Consider the following 27625-nt stretch of genomic DNA (forward strand, 5'->3'; position numbering starts at 1 on the left):
AGAAGACTCTATGATATCTTTTCCTTCTGAAGTGCTGATCTTTTTCACCTGGTTCAGAAAGTTTTGCTGTTCTTTGCTTCCAATTGAGCTAGTAAACTCCACCTCCTCTCATCAATCTCTGATTTTTAAGTTATTCTCTCTCTCTTTTTTTTGTTTTTGTTTTTGTTTTTGGATCACACCCAGCAGCTCTCAGGGGTTCTCCTGGCTTTATGCTCAGAAATCGCTCCTGGCTGGCTCGGGGGACCATATGGGATGCCGGGATTTGAACCACCGACCTTCTGCATGCAAGGCAAACACTTTACCTCCATGCTATCTCTCTCCCCATTTTAAGTTATTCTCTTCTCCCTCAGGTCCAAGCTATTTTTTGCTCACTGCTTTTCCCAAGGCCTCTTCCTGAGGCCTTCTTTTTCCAACCCCTTTCCTAGAATTTAGCTTTCTCTTTAATCTTTAACAAAATTGGGGGCTGGAGAGATAGCATGAGGTAGGTTTTTTGCCTTGCGTGCAGAAGGATGGTGGTTTGAATCCCAGGATCCCATATGGTCCCCCAAGCCTGCCAGGAGCAATTTCTGCATGTAGAGCCAGAAGTAACCCCTGAGCGCTGCCAGGTGTGACCCCCCCCCCCCACAAAATATCTTTAACAAAGTCATGAAGTGAGGGAGCGGGCTGACATGGACAGGTTCCTGCCAATGCCCCGTCCTGTTTTCTTCAGATTCTGCACACAGTTGTCCTGGCTTTGTTCTGTGGTGGGATGAAGTCTAGAGAGGACTGTTTCAACCACCAACTCTTGACAGTAATTTTGTTTTGTTTTGTTTTGTTTTGTTTTGGGACCATACCCAGCAATGCTTAGGGATTACTCCTAGATGTGTGTTCAGGAATCACTCCTGGTGGGCTTGGGGGACCATATAGGATGCTGGGAATAGAACTTGGGTCTGCTGTTTGCAAGGCAAGTGCCCTATCTCTGTACTATTACTCTGACCCCCCTCTTGTCAGAATCTTATTCTCTTTTTTTTTTTTTTTTTGTTTTTGGTTTTTGGGCCACACCCGGTGGTGCTCAGGAGTTACTTCTGGCTGTCTGCTCAGAAACAGCTCCTGGCAGGCATGGGGGACCATATGGGACACCGGGATCCGAACCAACCACCTTAGGTCCTGGATCGGCTGCTTGCAAGGCAAACACCGCTGTGCTATCTCTTCGGGCCCAGAATCTTATTCTCTTTACCAGCACTGAATCTGTTCACAGAGGAACCCCCAGCAGCAGGGATATAGCTATGTCTATGCCTATGCACCTGGGTTTGATCCCTGGCACTACTTGATCCCCAAACACTGCAGAGAATGACTACTAAGAAATGAACAAATAACCTCCCATACATCTCCCAGATCCTAGCAAGTTGTACTTCTTTTTGGGCCCCACCTGACGGTATTCAAGATTTATTCCTGGCTCTGTGCTCAAGATCCACTCCCCATGGTATTAGGGAACTGTGTGTTTCTGGGCACTGATCTTCTGTCTGCAAAGCCTGTGAAGCCAGTGTTTTTTTTCTTAACTGGGCACACCAGTCCCCAGCATGGCTGAATGCCTCAAGGACCTTTTTTGTTGTTCTTGCCATTGCATGCATGCTCTGTGTTTTGTCATTCAGCACTGGATGCAAATGCTCATTTGTTAACAGACTTTCATAAGTATGTGGAAATGGCAGGTGGTGCCTTAATATTGAGATTCATCTGCTCCTGTGAAGATACTGGCAGGGTGGCCTCAAACCTCTCCAAATCTGGGTGAAACACTGGGCAGTAAGAACATGCCCTCACAAGGCTACAATTATCCACAGAAGGCAGCTCTGTGGATGCAGCAGAACCTCACTTCATTGTGATGAAAGAAGGCCACTGAGTTCCCCTCCAAGTGTCCCCAGACATTAGCAAAAAATTCTTCCTGCTTCTCCCAGGTAGAGGGGCATCTGCACCTCATCCCTAAATCTAGTCAGGCCTATGACTTGCTTTGACCACGGAGCTGCAGGGTGGGTGTGCCACTTGCTGGCTCCAGGGACCTTACAACCTGGCTTATCTTTGAAGTCCAGCCACCAGTGGGTGCAAAAAATTGGGTAGTAGAGTGAGATTCAGAGCCCTAGTGCCAAGAGGCCTCGTAGATTGAACTTTCCAACTATTCCAGTGCCTCTGGGCACAGCTATAGGTGCCCTGGCACTGACAGCGGGACAGCCAGAGCCCCATACCTTTGGTCTTATGTCCCTGTGGACCGGTTCATTGGGTTGGGGTGTACCGTTCTCAGGAGTCTTCTCTCCACTGAGTTCATCCTGCTTGCCCAGCCCTGCCTGGCTCTCAGTGCACCAACTTCCCAGCACCTGCATGAACCTCCCCTCCTCACTGGAATGGTCTTAATATTGATGGGGTTGGGGCCGGAGAGATAGCATGGAAGGTAAGTCATTTGGCTTTCATGCAGAAGGATGGTGGTTCAAATCCCGGCATCCCATATGGTCTCCTGTGCCTGCCAGGGGCGATTTCTGAGCATAGAGCCAGGAATAACCCTTGAGCGCTAACAGGTGTGACCCAAAAACCAAAAATAAATAAATAAATATATTGATGGGTTTTTTTGGGGGGGGAGGGGAGGGCACACCCGGAGGTATTCATGGTGTTCTGAGTGTGGTTCTGTTGTTCTTCCTGGTGAACCCTGAGGAGCTAGAATAAAACCTGTGCTCAGGATATGGAGATTTCTCTCTAGCCCTGAGCCCCTTTGCTCCTTTATTATTTTTTTTTAAAGTAGGGGGCAAACATGTTTTCCTTAGAGTTGTTCTAGTGAGAAATGTACATAACAAAACTTATTTTTTGTTTGTTTTTTTTTTGGGGGGGGGAGTCACACCCAGTAGCATTCAGGGGTCACTCCTGGCTCTACTCAAATGCCTTACCTCCATGCTATCTCTCCAGCCCCACAAAACTTATCTTATAAAAAATATTTAGTTTTTCAAGAAAAAAAAATAAAGTAGGGTTTGGTGGTAGTGGTGACTATGTAGCAGCACTCAGAGATTACTCTTGGCTCTGTGCTCAGAGATCTCTCCTGGTAGGCCTGGGGTCCATATAGGGCATAGCAATTAAACCTGGTTGGCTCTGCATAAGGTAAATGTCCTACTCATTGTACTATCACTCTGCCCCATTGCTTTTTATTCCTGCTCTTCTATGAACTCAGTGTACACTGGCCCAAACGACAACCACAGCACATCCCTGAGGTCCTGGCACATTTATTACCTGACTCCTCATATTCATGTGCTCATGTCTTCTGAGTCAGGACACTGAGCAGCTTCTTGGCTCATGTTTACAATGTGGGAAAGACAAGCTGAAATTCTTATTTCTCAGATGACAGCATGATGGTCTATATGGGGTGCAACTTGCCCAGCATCACTGAAAAGGAACTTGAACTCCAAATCCCCCTTTCTAAATGAGCCCCTTGTTGCAGACATCACCTTCTCCTGGAGGAAAGGACCCCTTTTTTTCTGCTGGGGTGACCAACCATCATGTCCCCTCACTACAGATACCTGTTCCATGCCCAGAGCTCAGGAGTTCTCATGCCAGCACTTCGCACTCCTGGAAAAGATCTACACTCCTTCAAGTGGCCCAAACTCTGGGCTCTCTATCCTGGGTCTTTTATTTTGTTTGTTTCTCTCACTTGGATATGTCCATTGAGTTATTGGGGGTTACTCCTGGCTCTGTGCTCAGATACCATTCAGTATTAGGGATTGAACCCATAGGAATCATGCACTCAGCTTGTGGAACTACCTTTCTGGACCTGGACTGGGTTTTCACATTGCTGTTCTCTGTTCTTTCCCAACAGAGCAAAGTCAGGTATGTGAGCTTTGGGATCAGGATGATTCATTGTGGCATTCTCTAACCTAGTCTGTTTGTTTAGGTTTTTTGTTTAGGGGGTGGGACTAGACTTGGCCATGCTCAGGTCTTACATCTGGTTCTGTGTGCAGGGATCACTTCTGATGAGGCTTGGCGGTGCTGGAGATCAATTTTGGGCTGGCCGTGTGCAAGGCAATCCCCTTACCTATAGTACTATTGCTTTTTGTACCATGGTATTATTTCTGGTCTATTCTGTACCACTCCCAGAGCTGCAGCACCAGGCAGAATTCAAAGGGAGACTAACTAGATCTCCTAATTGAATCTGCAGAAGGAAGAAGGATTTAGTAGAAAATTTCATTTTTTTTATTCTCATGTTAAGGTCAGGTTTTAAAACAAGTAAGAGGTCAGAGCTGAGAGCTGGAGGTCATTTCAGTCAGTATGGGAAATTGTTTTGGAGGCTGTCCCCATCCTAAGCCCCTTACAATCTCAGTGCTTAGGACCCAGTGGCTGGAAAGTAGCTGAAGATGGGGAATGAGGGGACAGGGTCTTGGTGGCTAGCACATCACCTCCAGCCAGGGACAGACATAATGGAGCTTAGGGGTGGATGAAGAAGCTTGTAGGGGAGCTAGTAGATTCATTATGCTGCAAGTAAAGACAGAGGAAGCAAATACATCCCTGAGTTACTGCACCTTACACTGGCCCCTGAGTGAGCCAGAAGCAGGCACATTCCCTGTCATCTCTTCCACACTGTGGGGAGCATTCTGGGAGCGGGACGCCAGTGCAGGCTGTCAGGAGAATGCCAGAGTCTGGTCTTCTCTTGTCTTCTGCAGGATGGGGTCAGTGGGTTAAGATTTACAGGAGTCTGGGGAAGCTCTGGAGATTGGTTCAGCAGACACCTCCAGGAAACCTTCTTAGATCCCACTGATATTAACCCCGCCCTCTGTAGCAGTGCTTTTTGGGGTTGTGTCAGCGAAACTCCAAATGTTGGTCAGCAGGCACGTTGTACTTGAGCTTGTGGGCTTCAAAGAGGTTGCATAGCTCCTTGATGTAGAGCTGGTGCAGTTTGTCCACCTGCTCCTGGGAGGGATTCAGTATCTTCTGCACCTCGATGGGCTTCCCCACTGCAAGACAAAAGGTGAGATAGAGCTCAGCATAGGAACCACCACAGCTGCTGCAGTACTCAGGGCAGACACCCACTCCTAGGGTCAACCACACAGAAAAGAGCTCAGGCTCTTTTCTTCTATAAAGATGTCCAGGGGCATGAGTGATAGTACAGCATGTTGGGCATTTGCCTTACATCTGGCGGACCCTGGTTCCATCCCATATGGTCCTGTGAGTACCAGTAGGAGTAATTCCTGAGTGCAGAGCCAGGAGTAAACCCTAAGCATCACTGGATATAGCCCCCAAAGCAAAGCCAAAACAAATAAGATGTTCCAGAAGCTTCCAAGACAGTGCCAGAACAACCCATCAGTTGGTACAACAGTGTGTCAGTCAATGTTCAGGGCCTGCATGGTTAGGATGAGGTCCCGTAACCCCATTCCATTCTGGCTGGCAGTACTCCCACATTCTAGGCCCTAACATGCCTCTTTCTTGGTCCTGGCTGACTGTACCTCCTACTGTGGAAAAGGTCCTGGTGTGGCAGCACCAATAATGTTAAAAAACTGGGGGTCTAAGAGGCTGGAGAGATAGCATGGAGATAAGGCATTTGCCTTGCATGCAGAAGGATGGTGGTTCGGCATCCCATATGGTCCCCCGAGCCTGCCAGGAGTGATTTCTGAGCGTAGAGCCAGGAGTGCTGCTGGGGTATGACACAAAAACAAAACAAAACAAAAACAAACAAAAAAACACTGGGTCTAAGAGGTACCTTGATGTGGGGTCTACCCTGGCACAGCAATAAAATAATTAAACAATAAAACAGAAAAATGTTGCTACAACAGACCTGGGAAAGGTCAGGTAATGGGGCTCACCAAGACTATGATCAGCTAATGGATAAAAAGATGAAGCAGGAACATATTCTGGCAGCCCTAGGGGTGAGGGAAGAGCATATGGGAGGTAGGACAAAAACGGAGTTGTAGGGAGGACAAATTGGTGATGGAAACCCCCCTGATTTTATGTAAATATGTACCTAAAATATTATTGTCAACAATATGTAAGCCACTATGATCAAAATAAAAATTAAATAAAAAAATAGAGGTATTGCTTCACAAGTATTGTCAAATAAATGTACCCTGTGTTAAAAAAAAAAAAAAGAAGATGAAGCAGGGCCAGAGAAATAGCATGGAGATAGGGCATTTGCCTTTCATGCAGAAGGACGATGATTCGAATCCCAGCATCCCATATGGTCCCCTGAGCCTCCCAGAGGTGATTTCTGAGTACAGAGCCAGAAGTTACCCCTGAATGCTGCCGGGTGTGACCCCCCAATGCCCCCCCCAATAGAAAAAAAAGATGGAGCAGATAAATGGGCTTTGGCTATAGGTTTGTCAGAGGAATTTAGTTGAATCCAATAAGGAAGTCTGAGGATTTGAAATAGTTTATAATGTTGAGTTCTCATACAAAAAACTCAATGTCATCCATTTCCTCTCTTCCCCCCACAAAGTAACCTATTAATTGCTACTTGACATATACAATTCTATCATGCTGAATAGTCCGTACTTTTTTCTTATTTGTTTGTTTTGGGGCCACACCCGGTGGTGCTCAGAGGTCATTCCTAGCTCTGCACTCAGGAATCACTCCTGGCAGGCTTGGAGGACCAGTCAGCCATGTGCAAAGCAAACACATTACCCATTTTACTATCTCTTTATTCATTTTTTTTCCTTTTTGAACCCTTCTTTAATTTAAATCCTTATTAGGATGTTTGAAGTGGGTCAGCTTCATAGATTCAATCTTTTCTTGAACAAGATATAAACAGAGCCATGAAAGATTATGGCTACACTGGTCCATGCAACACAAAGCTGGCCATCTTGGGAGAACAGAATTGGCCATCCCTGCCCTGCCGGAACCATGCTTGTGCCTCCATCACCCAAAATCACTGTTTTCCTGATTGTCTTGTCTGATTACAGACCTTCTACAATTCTCTTTGGGGACACCAATCAATCTGACCACACTTCAGGTATGCTGGTTTTTAGGTTAATATCACCAAGGCTTTTTGGAGCAAATGTAGGCACCTTTTCCTATGTCTTTCTTCTTCCAGGAGGCCTGGCAGCTGATTACATGCACTTAAAAATCATAGTATCAGTATTAGTGCTTTGAATTTCTGGACAACTTCATTTGTTTGATGCTATCCTCCCTAAAGAACATCCCAATTTAATAGAATGGACAGCTAACAAGAGATAATTAAACCTTTTGTCACTGTATTGATGATTTCATTGGAGATACAATAATTTTCACAAATGTGCCTCTACTGTATTTTTCTTTTTCTTTTCTTTTCTTTTCTTTTCTTTTTGTTTTTGGGTCACAGCCGGAAGTACTCAGGGGTTATTCCTGGCTCTTTGCTCAGAAATTGCTCCTGGCAGGCTCAGGGAACCATATGGGATGCCTGGATTCGAACTGATGACCATCTGCATGAAAGGCAAATGCCTTACCTCCATGCTATCTCTCCAGCCCCTATTTTTCTTTTTCTTTTTTTTGGTTTTTGGGCTACACCCAGTGGTGCTCAGGGGTTACTCTTGGCTCTACACTCAGAAATTGCTCCTGGCAGGCTCGGGGGACCATTGGGATACCAGAGATCAAACCCAGGTCTATCCTAGGTCAGCTGAGTGCAAGGCAAACACCGTCCACTGTGCTATCACTCTGGCCTCCATTTTATTTATTTATTTATTGACCCAGTTCAAACATCCTAGTAATATTTTATTTTATTTATAATAAAATATTTTATTTATTTATTATTTATTATTTATTTTTTCTTTTAAATAACTTTGAAAAGTTATCTGGAAACAAATGTATTATGATTAATACATATATCATTAATACATATATCAACTATGTGATAAATTTTCTTTAAATAAATACAAAAATGTAATAAAAAGCCTTATTAGGACTTTGGGTCAGAATTAAACCCTCCTTTTCTGCAGGAAAATGTCAAATAGGTACTGATTTAAATGGAAGGAGGCAGTCATGGAGGGTCTCTTGGGGGTATATTTCAGAGAACCATAAAAACAAGAAATGTTTGAAGAGACAAGATATGCTCTGAAAGGAGCCAGTAGCTGCCAGCCTACTTGGACCCTCTCTGGTGGCATCACACAAGAGAGTGATGCGCTCATAGGGGAGACAGGAGAGAAAGAGAGAGAGAGAGAGGAGAGAGAGAGGAGAGAGAGAGGAGAGAGAGAGGAGAGAGGAGAGAGAGAGAGAGAGAGGAGAGAGAGAGGAGAGAGAGGAGAGAGAGAGGAGAGAGGGGAGAGAGAGAGAGAGAGAGAGAGAGAGAGAGAGAGAGAGAGAGAGAGAGAGAGAGAGAGAGAGAGAGAGAGAGAGAGAGAGAGAGAGAGAGAGGGGCAAACGCCGCTGTGCTATCTCTCCGGGCCCAGGGTCATTCCATCTTGAAGATGTCTCCACATCCCCACTAAGACTCCTAACTTCTCTTTTTTGGGGGGGAGACATCTGGTAGTGCTCAGGGTTTACTCCTAGCTCAGGCACTTGGGTATCACTTCTGGCATTGCTATGGGGTTCAAACCTGGGATTGAACCCAGGTCAGTTGTGCAAGGCTAGTGTCCCCCTGGTCAGATCATTGCTCAGACTTGTCTTCCTTTTAATTGACAACACTCCTCTCTGGGGTTTCCTGGACCTTGCTTGTTTCTTGACTTTGTGGCTCTCTTCTCTGGAGGCATCTGCATTCCCTTAGCCTTCCGATCTTCCCTTCATTAAACCATTTGCTTCCCTGTTTTCTCTGGAACTTCTCTCCTTTGAAAGACAAAGGGCCTGGGAGGCTGAGCCTGACTTCCTTTTCCAGCAAAAAGCACAGCTTTGCCACTGCCTGAGCACTGTGGTTTCCTGAAAATGTGGGTGGCAGGGACCAGCTCCCCTGAAGATTAGCTTAGGTTAGCTTCAGGTGCAGCCTGACCATGATCTTTGTGAGCCTAGCAGGGTGGGAATGGCCACACATTGCAGGAGCTTATGCAGAATTTATCAGTCCTTGTTTGTGACTCCATCCTGGATTTAGGTGCAACTACCTGCAAGAACCTGCCCATTTCTGGGAGGTGTCTTGGGCGGATATTACGTGTTTCTTTACCTGCAAGATCCTGCTCATTCCTGGGAGGGGTCTTGGGAAGGTTAGATAAAGCCTTTGAGGGGCCTGCTCGGTGGCGCTAGAGGTAAGGTGTCTGCCTTGCCAGCGCTAGCCTAGGACAGACCGAGGTTCGATCCCCCGGCGTCCCATATGGTCCCCCAAGCCAGGAGCAGGAGCAACTTCTAAGCACATAGACAGGAGTAACCCCTGAGCGTCACTGGGTGTGACCAAAAAAAAAAAAAAAAAAGCAGATAAAGCCTTTGACCCAAGGGATTAGGGTCTTTGCCAGCATGGATAGGTAAGAGGAGGAGACATGGCTGGAAAAGCTAAGACGCAGGGCAAGCTAAGGATAGCATGCATAAATGGTTGAGATTGACCACACATGTGGTGGATAGGTATGAATAAAGCTGATACTTCCTGAAGCCTGTCTGAGTGAGTTTGATTCCCGCCGTGACCACCTGAAGATGATGACCTGCTGGTTAATGGGAGATGGAGCCACGTGGCCGGGGCCTAAGGACAAAGGCCTCCATCTCCATCCAAGCCCATCCTAAGGGCTGTTATTCTACACTCATTTCCCTGACCATGACTCTCACAAACATCTACTGTGGTGAGCTGTGTGTGTGTGTGTGTGTGTGTGTGTGTGTGTGTGTGTGTGTGTGTGTGTGTGTACCTTAATCTCAACCACTGGAATTTATTTTATGATCTTGAGTCTCAACTTGCCACCAGTGAAATGGGGAGTTTATTGGGGTGAACTCAACTGCTTCATGTAAGGGAGCTCATGAGGTATGAAGCAGCGAGCACATGCTCTGTGGTTGTGGTTGGCCATGATGATTTCTTTCATGCTTAGGTCACAATTCTCATTCCAGATCAGGGTTATCTCCTTGAAAGTCTGTTTCTTAGTCTGGAATATGAGTTCCAAGAGGGCAGGTCTGTACCTAGATCATTTCTGTTGCCCCCTGCAGCACATGGCCCAGGGCCCCATCCTTACCCACAGTATAGATGGGCCGGCGGAAGGGAATCAGGCCAAAGGTGTATTGAAAGACTCCACGGCCATGAAAGAGAGGTAAAGAGATGCCCATGATCTTCTGTAGCCGGTTCTGGATCCAGCGCAAGCAGGAGCCCTGTGTGTTATCCACTTGGTCGTACAGGCTATTCTCCCCAAAGGAGAAGATGGGCACCAATGCTGCCCTGAAGGAAGAAGGAGGACAGAGTTCGTGAGAGTCCCCACATCCAAAGCCCCAGGCTGGTGGTCTTGTGCCCCAGGAACCAGAGCTAAAGTGAGGACTCTAAGAGGGAGACAAGAGAGTCGGGCTCTCTTACACACCTGTCACAGCATGGCATCAGTCCTGCCTACTCTCAGGGCCAAAATCTCCCTGTTACAGCACATAAGGTAGATCAGAATGTTTCCAAATCTCTCCAGATACAACCCCTCCCCCTGAGATTTTCTGGAAAAATCTCTGTTGCCTTGTCAAAAAGGTTTCCAGGTAAAAGAATGGCTCCAACACCAGTTCTGATCTGTCTCAGGTCTGCTTGCCAGTTTGGGATAATATGTCCTTTTCTACCAAATCCCTTAGACCATTGGGCCCATCTTCTACTTTCACTAAAATATCATCTCTGTTCAGGAGAACTAAGATTCTCCCTGTCAACACAGATTCTGCACTGGTCTTTGCTGTTTTCCTACCAACATAGACCCCACCCAGCTCCAGTTTATCTGCCTGATCCCCTGTTACCCGTGCACCAGTGCCAGCTTGATGAAGCCCTTGCGGTTTTTCAGCAACAGGGTGTATGCCCCAGGCCGGGCATCCAGCGCCTCTTGGGCACCACCTATAATGATGGTGAGTAAGTTGCCACCTTCTTTTTTGCTAAGGATGTGTGCAGCACTCTCTTTGTCTGATGTCACCAGCCCTGAGGAGAGAAGAAAGTGTTCAAGGATGGAAGTGGCTGGAAAAAAGGACCCCGCAGGAGACCTCACAGAAGCCATACCCCTCACTCCAATTGGGCTCCCCTGTTATGGGGAATGAGCTTGCCAGGGGTTGTGTGCCCCTGAATCCAGCCTCTTTTCTCACTGCACATGCTCTTTGTGTCTGTGTGTGTGTGTGTGTGTGTGTGTGTGCACACCTGACTTGCTCAGGACTTACTCCTGGCTCTGCATTCAGGGATCTCTTCTAGTGAGCTGGCAGATTATATGGGGTACCATGAATCCAACTTGGGTTGGCAGTGGGCAAGACTAGTGCTTGGCCCACTGCACTATTGTTCCAGCTCTTAAAGGTCCCTAGAACTGTTAGCTTCCCTGATCATTCTTCCCCCTTGGGCTGGAGATATGGTACAAAGGTTGAGGTGCCTGCTCAGCATTGGCTGTAGCCTGAGTTCAACCCCCAGCATCACATAGAGTCTCCACACCTGAATACTGCTGATGTGAACAAAACCCTAAATCCTAAACCAAAACTCTCAAATCCCAAACCTCTCCTTATCAGCCTCCAGCCCCCTCTTCCCAGTTACCCAGGGTGAGGACAGGGTGAGACTCACCTCCCCCCATGATGTAGTCTCTGAAGAAGGGGAACCGGAACCACAATGTTAGCATCATAAGGTAAGACCGTATGCCAGGGAAGGTGGCGGAGAAGTTAGTACTCTCTGTACACAGGTTGAGAAATGCTCCAGTGGCCAGGACCCCATGGGGATGGAAGCCAGCCAGGTAGTTCCGGGAGGGGTCCAGCTCAGCCGTCTTGACCAGCTGTGGGGAGAGTTAGCAAGCTGGTGAGCTGGTGCTGATCTTGGTGCATCTTTTTTTTTTTTTTAATAATATTTTATTTAAACACCTTGATTGCAAACATGATTGTGGTTGGGTTTAGTCATGTAAAGAACACCCCCATCACCAGAGCAATATTCCCATCACCAATGTCCCAAATCTCCCTCCTCCTCACTCCACCCCGCCTGTACTCTAGACAGGCTTTCTACTTCCCTCATTCATTCTCATTGTTAGGATAGTTCGCAACGTAGTTATTTCTCTAACTAAACTCATCACTCTGTAGTGAGGTTCATGAAGTGAGCTGTAACTTCCAGCCCTCCTCACTTTTGTCTCTGAAAATTATGGCAAGAATGTCTTTCATTTTTTTTAAAACTCATAGAGTGAGACCATTCTATCTCTCTCTCTCTCTCTCTGACTTATTTCACTCAGCAAAATAGATTCCGTGTACATTTATGTATAGGAAAATTTCATGACTTCATCTCTCCTGGCAGCTGCATAATATTCCATTGTGTATATGTACCACAGTTTCTTTAGCCATTCATCAGTTGAAGTGCATCTTGGTTGTTTCCAGAGTCTTGCTATGGTAAATAGTGCTGCAATAAATATAGGTGTGAGGAAGGGATTTTTGTATTGTATTCTTGTGTTCCTATGGTATATTCCTAGGAGTGGTATAGCTGGATCGTATGGGAGCTCGATTTCCAGTTTTTGGAGGAATCTCCATATCGCTTTCCATAAAGGTTGAACTAGACGGCATTCCCACCAGCAGTGGATAAGAGTTCCTTTCTCTCCACATCCTGCCAACATTGCTTGTTCTCATTCTTTGTGATGTGTGTCAATCTCTGGGGTGTGAGGTGGTACCTCATAGTTGTTTTGATTTGCATCTCCCTGATTATTAGTGATGTGGAGCATTTTTCATGTGCCTTTTGGCCATTTGACTCTGTCACTCAGCCAGTAGTTTTTTGGTTGGTTGGTTGGTTGATTTTTGGGTCACACCCAGTGATACTCAGGGATCACTCCTAGTGGACTCAGAGGACCAAATGAGATGCTGGGGATTGAATTTGTGTTGGCTGCATGCAAGGAAAGCGCCCTATTTGCCGTTCTATCTCACCAGTCTCAGAACTGAGTCTTGGTATAGTGTAGAAGCAATCTAATGAGGTCACGGTGACTGCCATAGTGCAGGCTCAATGCTGACTTTGGACAAATTGTATTCTTCTGGGGTTCTTGGTCTATCAGCTGAGGACCCCAGGCTTAGTCCGCCCTCCTCCCAGGACTGCTGAGCTCCCTCAGGTCTCAGGATGATGCTCTGACACTGGATCACAAGAATCACATGTGAAGACGTCAAAAAGCCACATGGGGGCACCACTGTGCAGAAAGTGCCACAGTCCAATGACTATGTATAAGGAAACGTGGCACTAAACCCTGGCCAAGAGGATCTCTGCTTAATTAAGAGAACATGCAGCGTAAGTGCTGTTTACCTGAGACTCTCTGTCTTTTCCCTGCAGTAATGAGTTCCGCTAACACAGCTACTAGTGGGTCTGCTCAGATCTGCAGCCTGCAGGGAATGGCAGGGGCCTCTGGACACTGGATTGAGGGGTGGAGTAGAGGTTTGTTGATCAGCAGCAACTTTAGGTAAAGGGCTGAAGGGTCCAGGGTGCAGGAATAGGGTTGATGGAGCCACTAAGGGCTGTCACAGGTGACCTGTAGCTGGACTGAGACTGAAGATTATTGCTGAGGGAAGTGATCCTGTGTGGGAGACCCCAGCCCTTGCCTACCCTTTAGTGTCCTCCCCTATGAGGTCACTGGCACCAAGGTTTGAGGGCCTTAAGGTGTTTTCAGAGCTGGTGCCAGCCCTGCAGTCTGCTCCCCTTGGGGGTATGAAGAGGGTCCTTCCCACTGGGACTCAACTTTGCCAGGGTGTAGCACACTCCTGGCCCCAAGCTGTCAGGGTGGTTGCTGCCATTGAGCTCTGTTTTTTTTTGTTTGTTTGTTTGTTTTTTGGTTTTTCGGGCCACACCCATTTGATGCTCAGGTGTTCCTCCTGGCTAAGCGCTCAGAAATCGCCCCTGGCTTGGGGGGACTATATGGGATGCCAGGGGATCGAACCTTGGTCCTTCCTTGGCTAGCACTTGCAAGGCAGACACCTTACCTCTAGCGCTACCTCGTCGGCCTTGAGCTCTGGTTTTTGAACTCAGGGCACAGGACAGTGGGCCTGAGGCTGGCCACCCCGCAAGGGAACAGTTTCAGATTCCCTTGTCCTTGATCTCCCATCTCTGCACAACCTTTCTGCAGCACACCCGGGGATGCCCAGCCTCCTTGCAGAACACTGAGCCCAGTGGAGGAGCCGGTGGAAGTAAAGAGAGCTGAGAAGGCTCCATCATGCTTGCTGGGAAAGGTGCTTCCTCAGAAACCCATAGGGTGAAGGGGTGACTTTTGTTTTTTCTGCTCTCTGAACCATACCTGCCAGGTGGTGATCAGGGTCTATTCCTGACTCTGTGCTCAGGAGTGGTCCCTAACAGTGTTTAGGAGAACCATGTGGTATTAGGGATTGAACCCCAATTGGCCACATGCAAGTTAGGCACCTTTACCCGTATAATATGTCTCTGGCCCCAAGTGGTGCACTTTAGGGAAGTGCACAAGTGCAGGTGTCCAGAGACTCAGGCTTTGAAGGGAAAGGGAGTGACATGACAGGAGTGAGGAGCAGAGTCCAGGGACCCTGGGCTTCAAGGACCAGATGATATTTGATGCTAAACATATAGGAAATCTTTCTGTATTTAGTACATTATCTGCTGTGGTATGGAGGAGGGAGTAAGGCTGGCTGAAACTGAACTCAGAAAAAAAGCAAGTATTATGATTCCATGTAGGTAGAGAGGCCTCACTGGGGCTCTTTGCCAGGCTGGAGTTTGCTGCCCCCTGCAGGCAACATGTGGTAATTCTGCAGGCCCTGTTGGTTTCTGTTCCTGGGAGCTAGAGTTCTGGGGCATCTAGTGCATAAGAGCAGGTGCCTCCTACCCCATACACCAGAAAAACCATCCAGTCAATCTTTCATAGCTTTTTTTTTTTGGTTTTTGGGTCACACCCGGCATTGCTCAGGGGCTACTCCTGGCTGTCTGCTCAGAAATAGCTCCTGGCAGGCACGGGGGACCATATGGGACACCGGGATTCGAACCAACCACCTTTGGTCCTGGATCGGCTGCTTACAAGGCAAATGCTGCTGTGCTATCTCTCCAGGCCCAATCTTTCATAGCTTGACTGAAGAGAGAGGTCAATGAACAGGGGCACTGAGGTTCAATCCCCGTCCATTATTCTCCAGCACCCCCACCCCAGCACAGAGTCAGGAGTAACCCTTTAGTATAACCCAAAGACTAACCAAAAAAGGGTTCATAGCAGCTGGTCTCTGCAGAGATATCTAGCTGGGTTGGGGCACAGATATGAGGGAAGTGGAAATGAAGGGGGACCCCAATCTCTGCAAAGTTAAAACAGTTGGGATGACTGTGTTCCGGGCCAACTCTCTGTACCCATGGCAGAAATAGATTCCTGGGAGGGACTCAGGGGACAGGCAAATGGGGAGGCAAGGGACATTGCAAAAGGCACTTCCTGTCCTAACTGGAATTTGACCTCTGGCTCAGATTTAGTGGCCAAGGGTGATAGGAAGGGGAAGGGTGGGGTTGGCCTGGTGAGGCCTGTACTCCTGGTGCTGTGCAGGGCCAAGGAGGGACTAAGGGCCCTGTTCAGAAAGAGAGGGTCAGGGAGATGTCAGTCCTTGGCCTGAGCCAGCAGCATCTTCCCACCAGGTCACAGCCCTGGTCTCTGCTCTTAACCCCTCCTCCAGTCTTGGCCTGTGCACAGTGTCTGCCTAGATCTCAACTTCTGTTCCCAGGGTACTTCACCTCAAGGAGAAGGAGGAGACCATCTCTCCTTGGTGAAAAATTAAACTATTTCAAAAACCAGAGATTTTTGGAAACTCAGTGGGTAAATCTGAAAGCTCGAAGAAGGCAGAGACAGCTCAGATGAGCTTTGCATGCAAAAGTTCTGCTGATTCAACTCGGAGTGACACCTGTCTCCCTCCTGCATGCCAATTCAGACAATCACTTAAACTTAGGGACTGTGACCCCCCACATAAAGGCCTGAGTGATTTGCTTTACTCACTCAAACTTCCAGCACACTGAGGAAGTTCATAAAATCACAGTCAGAACTGGGTTTTGAAACAGAAGCTTGGGAGTGTGGGGGAGCCCGAAGAGATGGCTTCCTAAGTCCTGCCCACTCAGATCTCTGGAGCCTGGAAGGGTGTGTTCCTTTTGGAAGGCTGACTGCAAATCTGTTCTGGCCTATCGGGGTAAAGTCCACATTATCCCGCCACTTAAAATACTGCCTGTTCTCTGCAGCCAGCCCGCAGGGGGTGACAGTTCTGAATGGCCCAGTAGGAGCATTTCTGCAAATCAGAAAACTCCAGTTTCAGGTCCTGATGGGAGATGGATCCAGAAACCCAGAAACAGCAGTGACCCAAAATGGCAGGAGACCAGAAGACAAGAGTCTGCTCAGGCTCTCTGACTTGCTAGCTGAGCTCCCGCTGCAGTTCCAGACTACAGGCCACACTTCCCCCAGATGTCACCTTAGCATGAACAGCAAAGGGTAAAGGACAGGAGGGAAGGGAACTCAGAATCTCAGAGCTCAATAGTCCAGGCAGGGTGGGGAACTTGGCTGTGACCTTCCCCCACAGCTCTCTAGGATCCAGCTTGACTAACAAGAAACTGGGTCAGCTGAGGAATTAAAGATGGGGGTAGGAGATACTGCATGGAAAGTTTTGTTTTGTCTTTTTGTTTGTTTTTTTGGGCCACACCTCAGGGGTTACTTTTGGCTCTTCTCTCAGAAATTACTTCTGGCTTGGGGGACCATATGAGATGCCGGGAATCAAACCCGTGTCCGTCCTGGGTCAGCCGTGTACAAAGCAAACACCCTACTGCTGTGCCACCACACACATGGCCCCTACTACATGGAAAGTGGAAGGTGACACCCTAGATCAGCACTGTCCCTGGTTCTACCATTCAAACTCTACCAGCCCTCAAGGGTCTGGGAGTCTCTGCCTACCCACATCTTGTCCTCTGTCCTGCCCTGCCCTTGTCTAGCCCTTGTCCTTTGTCCAGGCTGCCCTGTTGACCTGGGAACTCAGGCTCTGTATCCCAGTTGTAGCATGGCATTTTTTGGGAATATATTGGCACCAGACTCTCAGAGGAATATGTTGGCACCGGAGCCCCAACTGCTTCTGAGTGTCTGTGACTCTAGAGATCTATAAACCTTGGATGCCTGTTCCCTCCATTCCTTCCCTTTTCGAACCGGGGAGCTCATTTCTGGAGGGCAGGGAGAGGTAGGGTCTTTGGGGGAAGCCCCGCTAGTGCTCCAGGAACAGAGTCTTTCCCAGATCCAATTCTCATATGAGTCTCCCCAGATACCATTGATCCAGGAAACAAGATTAGCTTCTAGGGCCAGAAAGATAGTATAGCAAATAAGCTTGCCTTGTACACAGCTGACTTTGGTTCAATCCAGGGCACCAGATACAGTTCCTGGTTCCCTGAGGTCACCAGAAATGATGCCTGAGCACAGAGCCAGGCGTAAGCCCTGAGTACCACTGGAAGTGTCGCAAAATCTAATAAATAAATAAATAAATAAATAAATAAATAAATAAATAAATAAATAAGATCCAGTTTCCTGGGAACCTACAGATTCTTGGTCTGTACCCTCAAAGAACCACAGTACACAATCTTCTCTGTAGCATTGTCTCCTCTTTTTTTGATGGGAAATGCTTAGGACTTTCTTCTGGCTCTGGGCTCAGAAATTACTCTTGGAGGGCTTGAAGGATCATATTGGATGCCAGGGATCAAACCCCGGTCAGCCACATTCAAGGCAAACACCCTCTGTGCTTTTGCTCCAGCACAGCCTTGTCTCTCTTTTATGCATGAGGATACAGGCTTAGAATCTATGTTATCCGCCCAGGTCCACACAACATGTGTGGAGCAGACACCAGAGACAAGACCCCGAGCCTATCCTCACAGCTCCCTTCTCTACTTTTTCCAGAGGAAGCTCATGCATCCTGTCTGGATCCTCTCTCTGTCTCTACTGCCTCCCCCATTCTGCCTCTGCTGCACAGTGATCCAGCCTGCCCAGCACCTTCCATCCAAGGGTTTCACTGGGCTAGTGTTCAGTAATGGGGCACAGGGTTTTTCATGCTAGTTCTGTGGGGTGTTTCACTCAAACCTAATCTTGGTATTGGGACCTACCAGGGCCATGAGGGATCTCAAGTCAGCCAGATCTGAAAGCACTCAGAGAAGGATGGGCCGGCATGTTTGCTGGACACACATGACTGTGTGCTGGGCCTTTATGAGGGAAACTGAGGGTCAGAGCAGGAGTAAGATTCAGCAGATCAGAGTCAGATGGAAAAAAATATAATGAAGAGTAATGAAGTATAACGGATGACGGCAGAGGAGGAATTCACTGTGGTGACTCGATCCCTCTTGTGTCATCTCCTGCCTGACGGATGGGACCCAGTTTCTCACCTTCAGTTCCAAACCCTGACTGCAGAGAGTTTTACACCAATATGACACCAATGTGTGCCACAGCACATGGCCTACAGAACCACCCTGAATCTTTCACATCTATTTCACCTCCTGTGACTCTACCGCCTGCAGGCAGGAAGCTCTGGTCAGCAGAATTTGGACACTGGCCTGAGCCACATGGCAAAGGTAGCTTGCTGCTACCGGCCCAACCTCGTCTCACCATGCCCAGGTCTGTCCTTACTGCGGAGAGAAGCCCAGCGTGCCCTCACGCACTCACATGGACGGGGAAGTAGTCCCGCATGTACTTCCAGATGCGGCCTTTCTTCATGTAGATACTGCTCCTGCCCCCTTTCCGCGGTGTGTCTCGGTCAAAGTACCACCAGATAGCATAGACGACACTGATGAACCAAAATCTTGTGAACAGGAGGCCAATGAAGATCCCAGTGCAGATGAGGGCTGCGGGGAAAACAAAGTGGTCAACGGTCAGAGGGGGGAGAGGAAGAAGGAGAAATGCCTGGACCATATGGTCCCAGCTGTCAATCAGCCATCAACCCAATCAGGACCATGAACTCAAACCCTGTAATCTAATGCCAAACTCATGGCTTCTTCAAACCAAGCTGCCTTATTCATCCTCATTGCTCTGGCCCCTTTCCAGGAAAGAAACCTGCATTCGCAGGTGCTCAATAAATGCCTGGAGGACTGCTGGTTGAATTAACAGGGCCCCTAGTTTCCCTCCTTTGGGAACTTAGAGAAGAAAGAAATACTTTTGTAAAAAAATTTGTTTTTGGTGGACTGCGCCTGGAGATGCTCAGGACTTACTCCTGACCCTGCATTCAGGAATCACTCCTGGTAGTACCTGGGGAATGATATGGGAACAAACCTGGGTGAGCAGCATGCAAAGCAAGCACTTTACCACTGTAATATTTTTTAGCCTCAAGGAACACTCTTTCCTAACATTTGCCCAATTCTGCAAAGAAATTTGGAACCAGATATCCCTCTTCTAGTAAAGCCCTCCAGGCTTCCCAAGGAAACTTCCAATTTCAGCCTAAGTAGCTCAGCGTGGTCTTAAGCTTCCTATTCGTGCTACCCTTACCCACCTATTACCCAGTGCTCTGCTGTTATTTTTTTTTGTTTGCTGTGTGTGTGTGTGTGTGTGTGTGTGTGTGTGTGTGTGTGTTTGGGTCACACCAGTGATGCTCAGGACTTATTCCTGGCAGTGCTCAGAGATGTTATAATGGCGCCAAATATTGAACCTACATCTGCAGCATTCAAGGAAAGTGCCCTGCCTACTACACTATCTCTCCAGACTCTGCTTTCCACTCTGGCCACACTAACTGCCCAGTGGATTGGAAGCCATTGAGTGCAGAGCTTTATCTCCTGTGGTCTCTGCTTGTAATACTGTCCTGCTGCAGGAAGGAGGGAGGAAATAGTCCAGTTTGGCTATCCCACAGGTCAAGGTTGCCATTGGAGGGGGTACCAAGGCCATAAAGAAACTCTCTGATTCCCTATCCCTGACTGTGGCTCAGGGTCAGTTGATCAGCAGGGTGATCCTTGTTGGAAATAAAGGGAGCATCATGCTCAAGAATTTCCCCCCTTTCTAGCTCAATCTTCCATTCCACATACATATATGCTTAAAGAATGCCAGCATCTAGGGGCTGGGGAAGTGACTTAGTCTTCATGCCTTTGATATATAAAGCCTTGGGTTCACTTTCCAATACTGCAGGATTCCCCAAATACTGTACCTCTTCCCTTAGCTGGAGAGAAGCCCCTGAGTATTGCTGGCTCTGACCCAAACACAAAGTATACACATACATACACACACACACAGACACAAATGCTAGGGAGCAATAGTATGGTAAATAGAGTATTTTCCTTGTATGCAGTCGCCCAGAATCAATCTCATATGCCCCTCCCCATCACCACCAGGACTGATTCATTCAATGCAAAGACAGGAGTAACCGTGAGCCATGCTAGGGATGACCCAATCAAAACAAAAACAAACTAAAAAACAACACCCCCAAAAGCAAAAACGATAAAAACAACAACAAAACTAAAAAACCCTCAAATGCTAGTTTCTGACTATTTCATTTGCCAGTAGGGGAGTCTGGGCTTCCTGGAGGAGGGGACATTTGAACAAGGCAGAGGATGCAAGCTGGCCTCTCTGATGTATAATTTTCCTCAAGTGCATCTGAGGGGCCAGGGCCAGCTTAGTCTTGAGGAAAATGCTCCTGTCTCACAGAGCTGGCCAGGAGGGTTGTTTTTCTTGATATGTAATCATTGTGGTATGACATTCAGGGTATAAAGTTATCACTATCCCTGTTTGTAAGTGGGCACAGCATGAATGCAGCCATGCAGGGACACCTGGGACACCATTCACTCACATTGTTCACTCCCCCCTCCTCCATCATCCCAAACAACCTCTGCTTTCACTGGAACCCCCTGCTTCTGCCAGCTATGCTTAAGTTTGTCTCTATGAATGGGACATTCTAGGAACCTCACATCAGAGTAATCACAAAGCATTTATCGTCACTGGCTTACTTCCCTGAACAAAATGTCCCAAGACTTCCCTTATGTTAGAGACGGTGCCAGAATATCCTTCCTTTCTAGGCGTGAATAATGTCCTATTGTATAGGCTACTCCATTTGGGGTTTTGTTTGCTTTTGGTGTCTGGGGATAGAACCCAGGCCTGCAAATCATGAGCTATGCCCCCCCCCCCCGCACCCATTTATTTCATTCTTTCTCATCCATTCGTTCATCTTGGGTTACAAGCACTGCTGCACTTATCTCAGAAGTGCAGCCCTGAGGGCTTCAAACAAGACTCAAAGGACTGAGCACAGGCTTTCCATTAAGAGGCTTGGGTTTGTTCCCTGGTACCATGTAGTTTCCTGAGCACTTCTGGGAGCAACCCCCAAGCACAGGGTGAAAGTAGCTACCACACACTGCCAGATATGGCCCCCAAACAAAACAAAGGATTACTATTGAATGATGAAAACTGAGGAGGCTTGGGCCTGAGCCATCGCACAGTAGGTAGGGTGTTTGCTTTGCATGCAGCCTGCCTGAGTTTGATCCTCAGCACCCCAGATGGTCTCCCAATCCTGCCAGAAGTGATCCCTAAAAACAGATCCAGGAATAAACCCTGAGCACCACTGTGTTTGGCCTAAGACTGCTTCCCCCCCCCAAAAAAAAAACCTAAACTGGGGAGGCTTTACATACAAACCCTGGTTTCTGATATCCCATTAGAGACTTAAAAAGAAGTCAGTCCTTGTTGTTGTGAATCAAGGGGTCTTTCACACACAACAATGGGGCCTGAGTAGTATTGGTGGTGAGGTACACATACGGTAGCCAGGCATGTGGGGGTTCGGGGGTGCCACCACCCTATCTGTGCAGTTTCATGTAGCTTCCTCGGGAGGCAAAGCTCACATTCTTCTCAGGGTGTTGCTATGGTTAAGGGATACTCAAACTTGCCTGTTCAAACCGTAGCTTCCTTATCTGGGACCTCTTCTAGGGAGTTTCTGATGGACCAATCTCCTCTCTGTCTTGCATATTTTTATCCAGTTTTAATGAGAAATAATTGAAAGGCATTCCTGTATATCATAAATATTCTAAACCCAGTCCTGGAACTTTGGGGACACAGGATGGACAAACCTCTGTTGAGGGAGCATTTGCTGAGAGTTGGTGAAGTAGAGGGAAGGAACAAGACTAGGGACAAGGACAACAGCAAGACTGAAGGAATCACATTCAGTTAATTTCACGTTAAAAGTGAGATGGGGGGGGGCTGGAGAGATAGCACAGTGGCATTTGCCTTGCAAGCAGCCAATCCAGGACCAAAGGTGGTTGGTTCGAATCCCAGTGTCCCATATGGTCCCCCGTGCCTGCCAGGAGCTATTTCTGAGCAGACAGCCAGGAGTAACCCCTGAGTACCGCTGGGTGTGGCCAAAAACCAAAAAAAAAAATAAGTGAGATTGGGGGCCAGAGAGATAACATGGAGGTAAGGCATTTGCCTTGCATGCAGAAGGTCAGTGGTCCAAATCCCGGCATCCCATATGATCCCCTGAGCCTGCCAGGAGTTATTTCTGAGCATAGAGCCAGGAGTAACCCCTGAGACTGCTGGGTGTGACCCAAAACAAACAAACAAACAAACAAAAAACAAAAAAAAATGAGATTGATGCTCTCCCTTTTTCAACATGGGTGCTGCCGGACAGAGCAGCTGCTGTGATATTGATGCCCAACAAGAACTGTATCACCATCTATGAGCTCCTTTTCAAGTAGGGGGTACTGATGGTGGCCAAGAAGAATGTCTTGGAAGGGAGGAAGGAAGGAAGGAAGGAAGGAAGGAAGGAAGGAAGGAAGGAAGGAAGGAAGGAGAAAAGGAGGAAGAAGGAAAAAGGGAAGAAAAGAGGAATGAAGGCAGGGAGGAAGAAGGATGGAAAGGAGGGAAAGAAGAAAGGAGGGAAGAATAAAGGAAGGAAGGTGGGGAAAAACACTTGTGGAACATAAAAAGGGTGTGTTGCTTGTTGTAGCTAGAGGGCAAAACAACGTGTTCTTTCACTTGTGTGTCACCTGTGATCTTGTAGTTTAAATGTACTAGACTAGTAGTTCAGTTGTGGCGGTTATAAACAAAGGTTAGGAAAGAGCCAGAGGACATGCCAGAGAGCCTCCTACTCCATTCCTAGCCTGCTCAGCTTGTGTCCTGGGAGCAGGTAAAACTTAGCTGTGTTCTTCCCTGGCATTGGAAAGGAAGACTCCTACTTGTACCTCTCCATCCCGAGAGGCCACGTTCCCAGTCCAAGTTACAGAGCCCTGTTAGCCTGCAGATGGGCTAACAGGGTGTGACCTGGGTCTTTGGTGGCATCTTGTTCCCCATAGTCATTCATTCCTCAGAGTGTCCTGGTTTTCACTTCCTACACATTTGATGTGGCCTGTGAACAGAACAGTGATGAATCATGGCTCCCTCTCCATGCAAGTGTGTCTCTAAGGAGTAAGAAAACATGCATGGACCCTTCTGGAAGTGTTATTCTTAAGCCCTGAATCCCCAGTGGTGCTCCTAGTTGGCTTCTCCAACTCCTTCTTTAAAGCTCCCAAAATGTACTTGAGCAGCTGCTGGACAAGCTCAAAGTCTGCTCCCTCGTACTGTGATGCTCCACACCCCATCAGCCTAAAATCCTTGCAACTCTTTTTGCTCCATTTTTGTTTGCTTCCCTACTGCTTCTCTTCTTTTACTGCAGAGTCTCCTGACACTGAGTGCTACCAGATGGCTCTGTTACAGGGGGCAGTGCTGGTGCCCAACTCAAAGTAAAGCAGCTGCTCTGTCATTGAGCCCCATCACCTGGACCCGTCCTTGTTTGGGATGATGTTTGGACTACTCCTGGCTCAGTGTTCATGGCCTATGTAGTGCTGGGAGCTAAACCTGGCCTTCTGCATGAAAAGCCTATACTCAGATTGTTGAGCTCTGCCTCTGACCCCTTCCCTACTATTCTTTATTTTTTTTTTTAAATTTTAGTCTTTATTTAAACACCATGATTACAAGCATGACTGTAGTTGGGTTTTAGTCACAAAAAGAACACCCCCCTTCACCAGTGCAACATTCCCACCACCAGTGCACCCTATCTCCCTCAACCCACACCCCCTGCCTGATTTCGAGGCAGGCATTCTACTTCTCTCACTCATTAACATTGTCATGGTAGTTGTTAGTGTTTTCACTGCACTCATCCCTCCTTGAGGTGAGCTTCATATTGTGAGCCGGTTCTTCAGGCCCTCATCTCTGGGCATTATTACAATAATGTCTTTTATTTTTCTTAAAACCCATAGATAAGTGAGACTATTCGTGTGTGTATTTCTCTCTCCTTCTCTGACTTATTTCACTCAGCATAATAGTTTTCATGTACATTCATGTATAGGAAAATTTTATGACTTCATCTCTCCTGATGGCTGTATAATATTCCATTGTGTATATGTACCACAGCTTCCTTAGCCATTCATCTGCTGAAGGGCAGCTTGGTTGTTTCTAGAGTCTGGCTATTGTAAAGAGCGCTGTGATGAATATAGGTGTGAGGAAGGGATTTTTGTATTGTAGTTTTGTGTTCCCTAGGAGTCATATAGCTGGATCATGTGGGAGCTCAATTTCCAGTTTTTTGAGGAATCTCCATATTGTTTTCCATAAGGACTGGACTAGGTGGCATTTCCACCAACAGTGAATGAGAGTTCCTTTCTCCCAATATCCCCGCCAGCACTTATTGTTCTTTTTTTTTTTTTTTTTGGTTTTTTTTTGGGGGGGTTCACACCCAGCCATGCTCAGGGGTTACTCCTGGCTCTATGTTCAGAAGTCACTCCTGGCAGGCTCAGGGAACCATATGGGGTGCCGGGATTCGAACCACTGACCTTCTTCATGCAAGGCAGATGCTTTACCTCCATGCTATCTCTCCGGCCCCACTTATTGTTCTTGATTTTTTGTGATGTGTGCTAGTCTCTGTGTCGTGAGATGGTATCTCATTGTTGTTTTGATTTGCATCTCCCTGATAATTAGTGATGTGGAACATTTTTTCATGTGCCTTTTGGGCATTTGTATTTTTTCTTTGATAAATTGTCTGTTCATTTCTTCTCCACACTTTTTGATGGGGTTAGATATTTTTTTCTTGTTAAGTTCTCTCAGTAACATATATCTTAGATATCAGCCCTTTGTCTGATGGGTATTGGGTGAATAGTTTCTTCCAATCTGTGGGTGGCTTTTGTATCCTAGGCACTATTTCCTTTGAGGTGCAGAAGCTTCGTAGCTTAATATAGTCCCATCTGTTTATCTCTGTTTCCACTTGTATGGAGAGTGCTGTTTCTGCCTTGAAGATGCTTTTAGTCTCAATGTCATGGAGTGTTTTACCTACGTGTTGTTCAGTATACCTTATGGCTTCAGGTCTGATATTCAGATCTTTAATCCATTTGGATTTGATCTTTGTGAATGGTGTTAGCAGGGGGTTTGAGTTAGCTTTTTTGCAAGTGGTTGACCAGTTGCTTCAACACCACTTGTTGAAGAGGCTTTCCTTGCTACATTTTGCATTTCTTGCCCCTTTATCAAAGATTAATTGATTGTATATCTGGGGCACATTCTCTGAATACTCAAGTCTATTCCACTGATCTGAGGATCTATCTTTATTTCAGTACCAAGTTGTTTTAATGACTATAGCTTTGTAATACAATTTAAAATTTGGGAAAGTGATGCCTCCATACTCCCTTTCCCAAGGGTTGCTCTAGCTATTTGTGGGCATCTATTATTCCAAATGAATTTCAGGAGTGTTTGATCCACTTCTTTGAAGAAGTATCCTTTGAGGGATACTGTTCTTTTTTGTTTTGTTTTGTTTTGTTTTTGTTTTTTGGGCCACACCCATTTGATGCTCAAGGGTTACTCCTGGCTAAGCGCTCAGAAATTGCCCCTGGCTTGGGGGGACCATATGGGACGCCAGGGGGATTGAACCGTGGTCCTTCCTTGGCTAGAGCTTGCAAGGCAGACACTTTACCTCTAGAGCCACTTCACCAGCCCCTGAGGGCTACTATTCTTTAGCATTTATCTTCAAAACACCTCCTGTGTTTCTCTCACTCTTCCCCTTTCTCCTTTTTTTGCCTAAACATTGTTCTTGTAGGTGGGATGAATGTAATGGGGTCCTACCAGCTCTTCAGGATCCACTGCCATCCAGACTATACTTGTCCCTTTTCTTTGAATTTTTCAAACCAGGTACTACCTACTTTCCAAGCTCCAGGGTGTTGGCCAACTAGGCTGAGAACAAGACCTGGGCATCTACTCTGCTTCCTTCTCTGCCCTGCTACCCCATCTCCTTAGTTACTCATGAATGGAGCCACTTCTTTTGACCCCCAGCAAGCACCATTAACCTGGTTTGGCAAACTTTGTTTTTTGTTTTTTTTTTTGGGGGGGGCGGGGGTCACACCCAGCAGTGCTCAAGGGTTACTCCTGGCACTACACTCAGAAATTTCTCCTGGCAGGCTCAGTGGACCATATGGGATGTTGGGATTCGAACCACAATCCTTCTGCATATAAGGTAAATACCCTACCTCCATGCTATCTCTCCGGCCCCTGGTTTGGCAAACTTTCTACAAGTACATATTTCACTAAATTAATTACTTTATTTGGTTTTGGCATCATACCTGGCAATGCTCAGATCTTCTTCCTGGCTCTGGTTCAAAGATCACTAGAGGGAACTTGAATGGTACCAGGAATTGAATGTGAGTTGGTTGCATGCAAGGCTAGAACCCTACCCTCTGTGCTATTGCTGTGGCCCAACAGTAAATATTTTAGACTCTGTTGATTCAGGATCAACTTGGAAGATGTTACTATGGACATTTAATTCATTTAAAATGTAACAACAAGGGGCTCACCAGAGAGCACTTGCCTGGCATGTGTGAGACCTAGAGTTTTGCTTTGAGTAGGACAAAAACAGTGAAAGTTGTACTAAGCTCAGGAAATGCCTCTCAGGCTGGGTCTGGCCCACAACACTCATTTGTGGACCCCTGATCTAGTCTGAGACTGCTCCCTTCCCTCATCTAGTTCCAGCCCCCAGAAACATTGGACATCTAAGCTACAGCTGAAGGAACTTGACACAGACTGTGCCTCCTGGAACCATTGAGGTTGTCCATCCCCTAAGCCAAGTCCCCCAAGGTGCGATTTCTGAGCGCAGAACCAGGAGTGACTGGGTGTGACCCAAAAACAAAGAAGGAAGGAAGGAAGGACGGAAGGAAGGAAGGGAGGGAGGGAGGAAGGAAGGAAGGAAGGAAGGAAGGAAGGAAGGAAGGAAGGAAGGAAGGGAGAGAGGGAGAGAGGGAGGGAGGGAGGGAGGGAGGGAGAGAGAAGGGAGGGAGGAATAAAAGAAGGAAGGACGGAATAAATGAAGAAAATATCTCCTCCAGGGCAGATGAGGAGCCCAGAACTTTCTGCCCTTACTCAGCTCCCTTTCCAGGAGGCAGGCAGAGGTAAAGGTTCTACTAATGAGGAACCCAGAGTCCCAAAGGTCAAGGAATCTGCCACCTGTCCAGTGTTCTCTCTTCCGCACAAAAGACCTCCAGGCAAGCGCAGCAGGTTCCAGAGGCTTTGAGTGTAGCAAAGTCCTCTTCAGAACACACATGTCTTCACCCCTTGCTCCACACACATCCTGTTGACATTCTTGGCCCCCATCCTAGCTCCTTACCTAAGGCCACGAAGGAGAAGACCCACTGCATCACTGCAAAAGTCTGCAACCTGCGCTCCCAGGGCGTGCTCCAGGGTGCGAACTCCACCAT

The 27625-nt window shown here is 47.3% G+C and overlaps 1 protein-coding gene across 1 annotated transcript; it reads right to left on the reverse strand.

Moving 5' to 3' along the window:
• Window positions 1–4803: 4803 nt before the first annotated feature.
• MOGAT2 (monoacylglycerol O-acyltransferase 2) lies at window positions 4804–27625 on the reverse strand. Its single transcript, XM_049780560.1, has 6 exons — window positions 27535–27625; window positions 18627–18805; window positions 11582–11786; window positions 10786–10960; window positions 10044–10243; window positions 4804–4958 (listed from the first exon to the last, which is right to left on the reverse strand). Exons 1-6 carry the CDS (start codon window positions 27623–27625, stop codon window positions 4804–4806), a joined length of 1005 nt encoding a protein of 334 aa, XP_049636517.1.

This window comes from Suncus etruscus, chromosome 9 (genome assembly GCF_024139225.1).
Source record: "Suncus etruscus isolate mSunEtr1 chromosome 9, mSunEtr1.pri.cur, whole genome shotgun sequence".
Taxonomy (NCBI): Eukaryota; Metazoa; Chordata; class Mammalia; order Eulipotyphla; family Soricidae; genus Suncus; species Suncus etruscus.

Coding starts and splice junctions, on each gene's coding strand:
- MOGAT2 (XM_049780560.1), bottom strand. CDS start 27,625: ATGGTGGAGTTCGCACCCTGGAGCACGCCCTGGGAGCGCAGGTTGCAG. Junction 10,961..11,581: donor AGACTACATCATGGGGGGAG/GTGAGTCTCACC, acceptor TTCTCTCCTCAG/GGCTGGTGACATCAGACAAA. Junction 10,244..10,785: donor AAGCTGGCACTGGTGCACGG/GTAACAGGGGAT, acceptor TTCTTCCTTCAG/GGCAGCATTGGTGCCCATCT.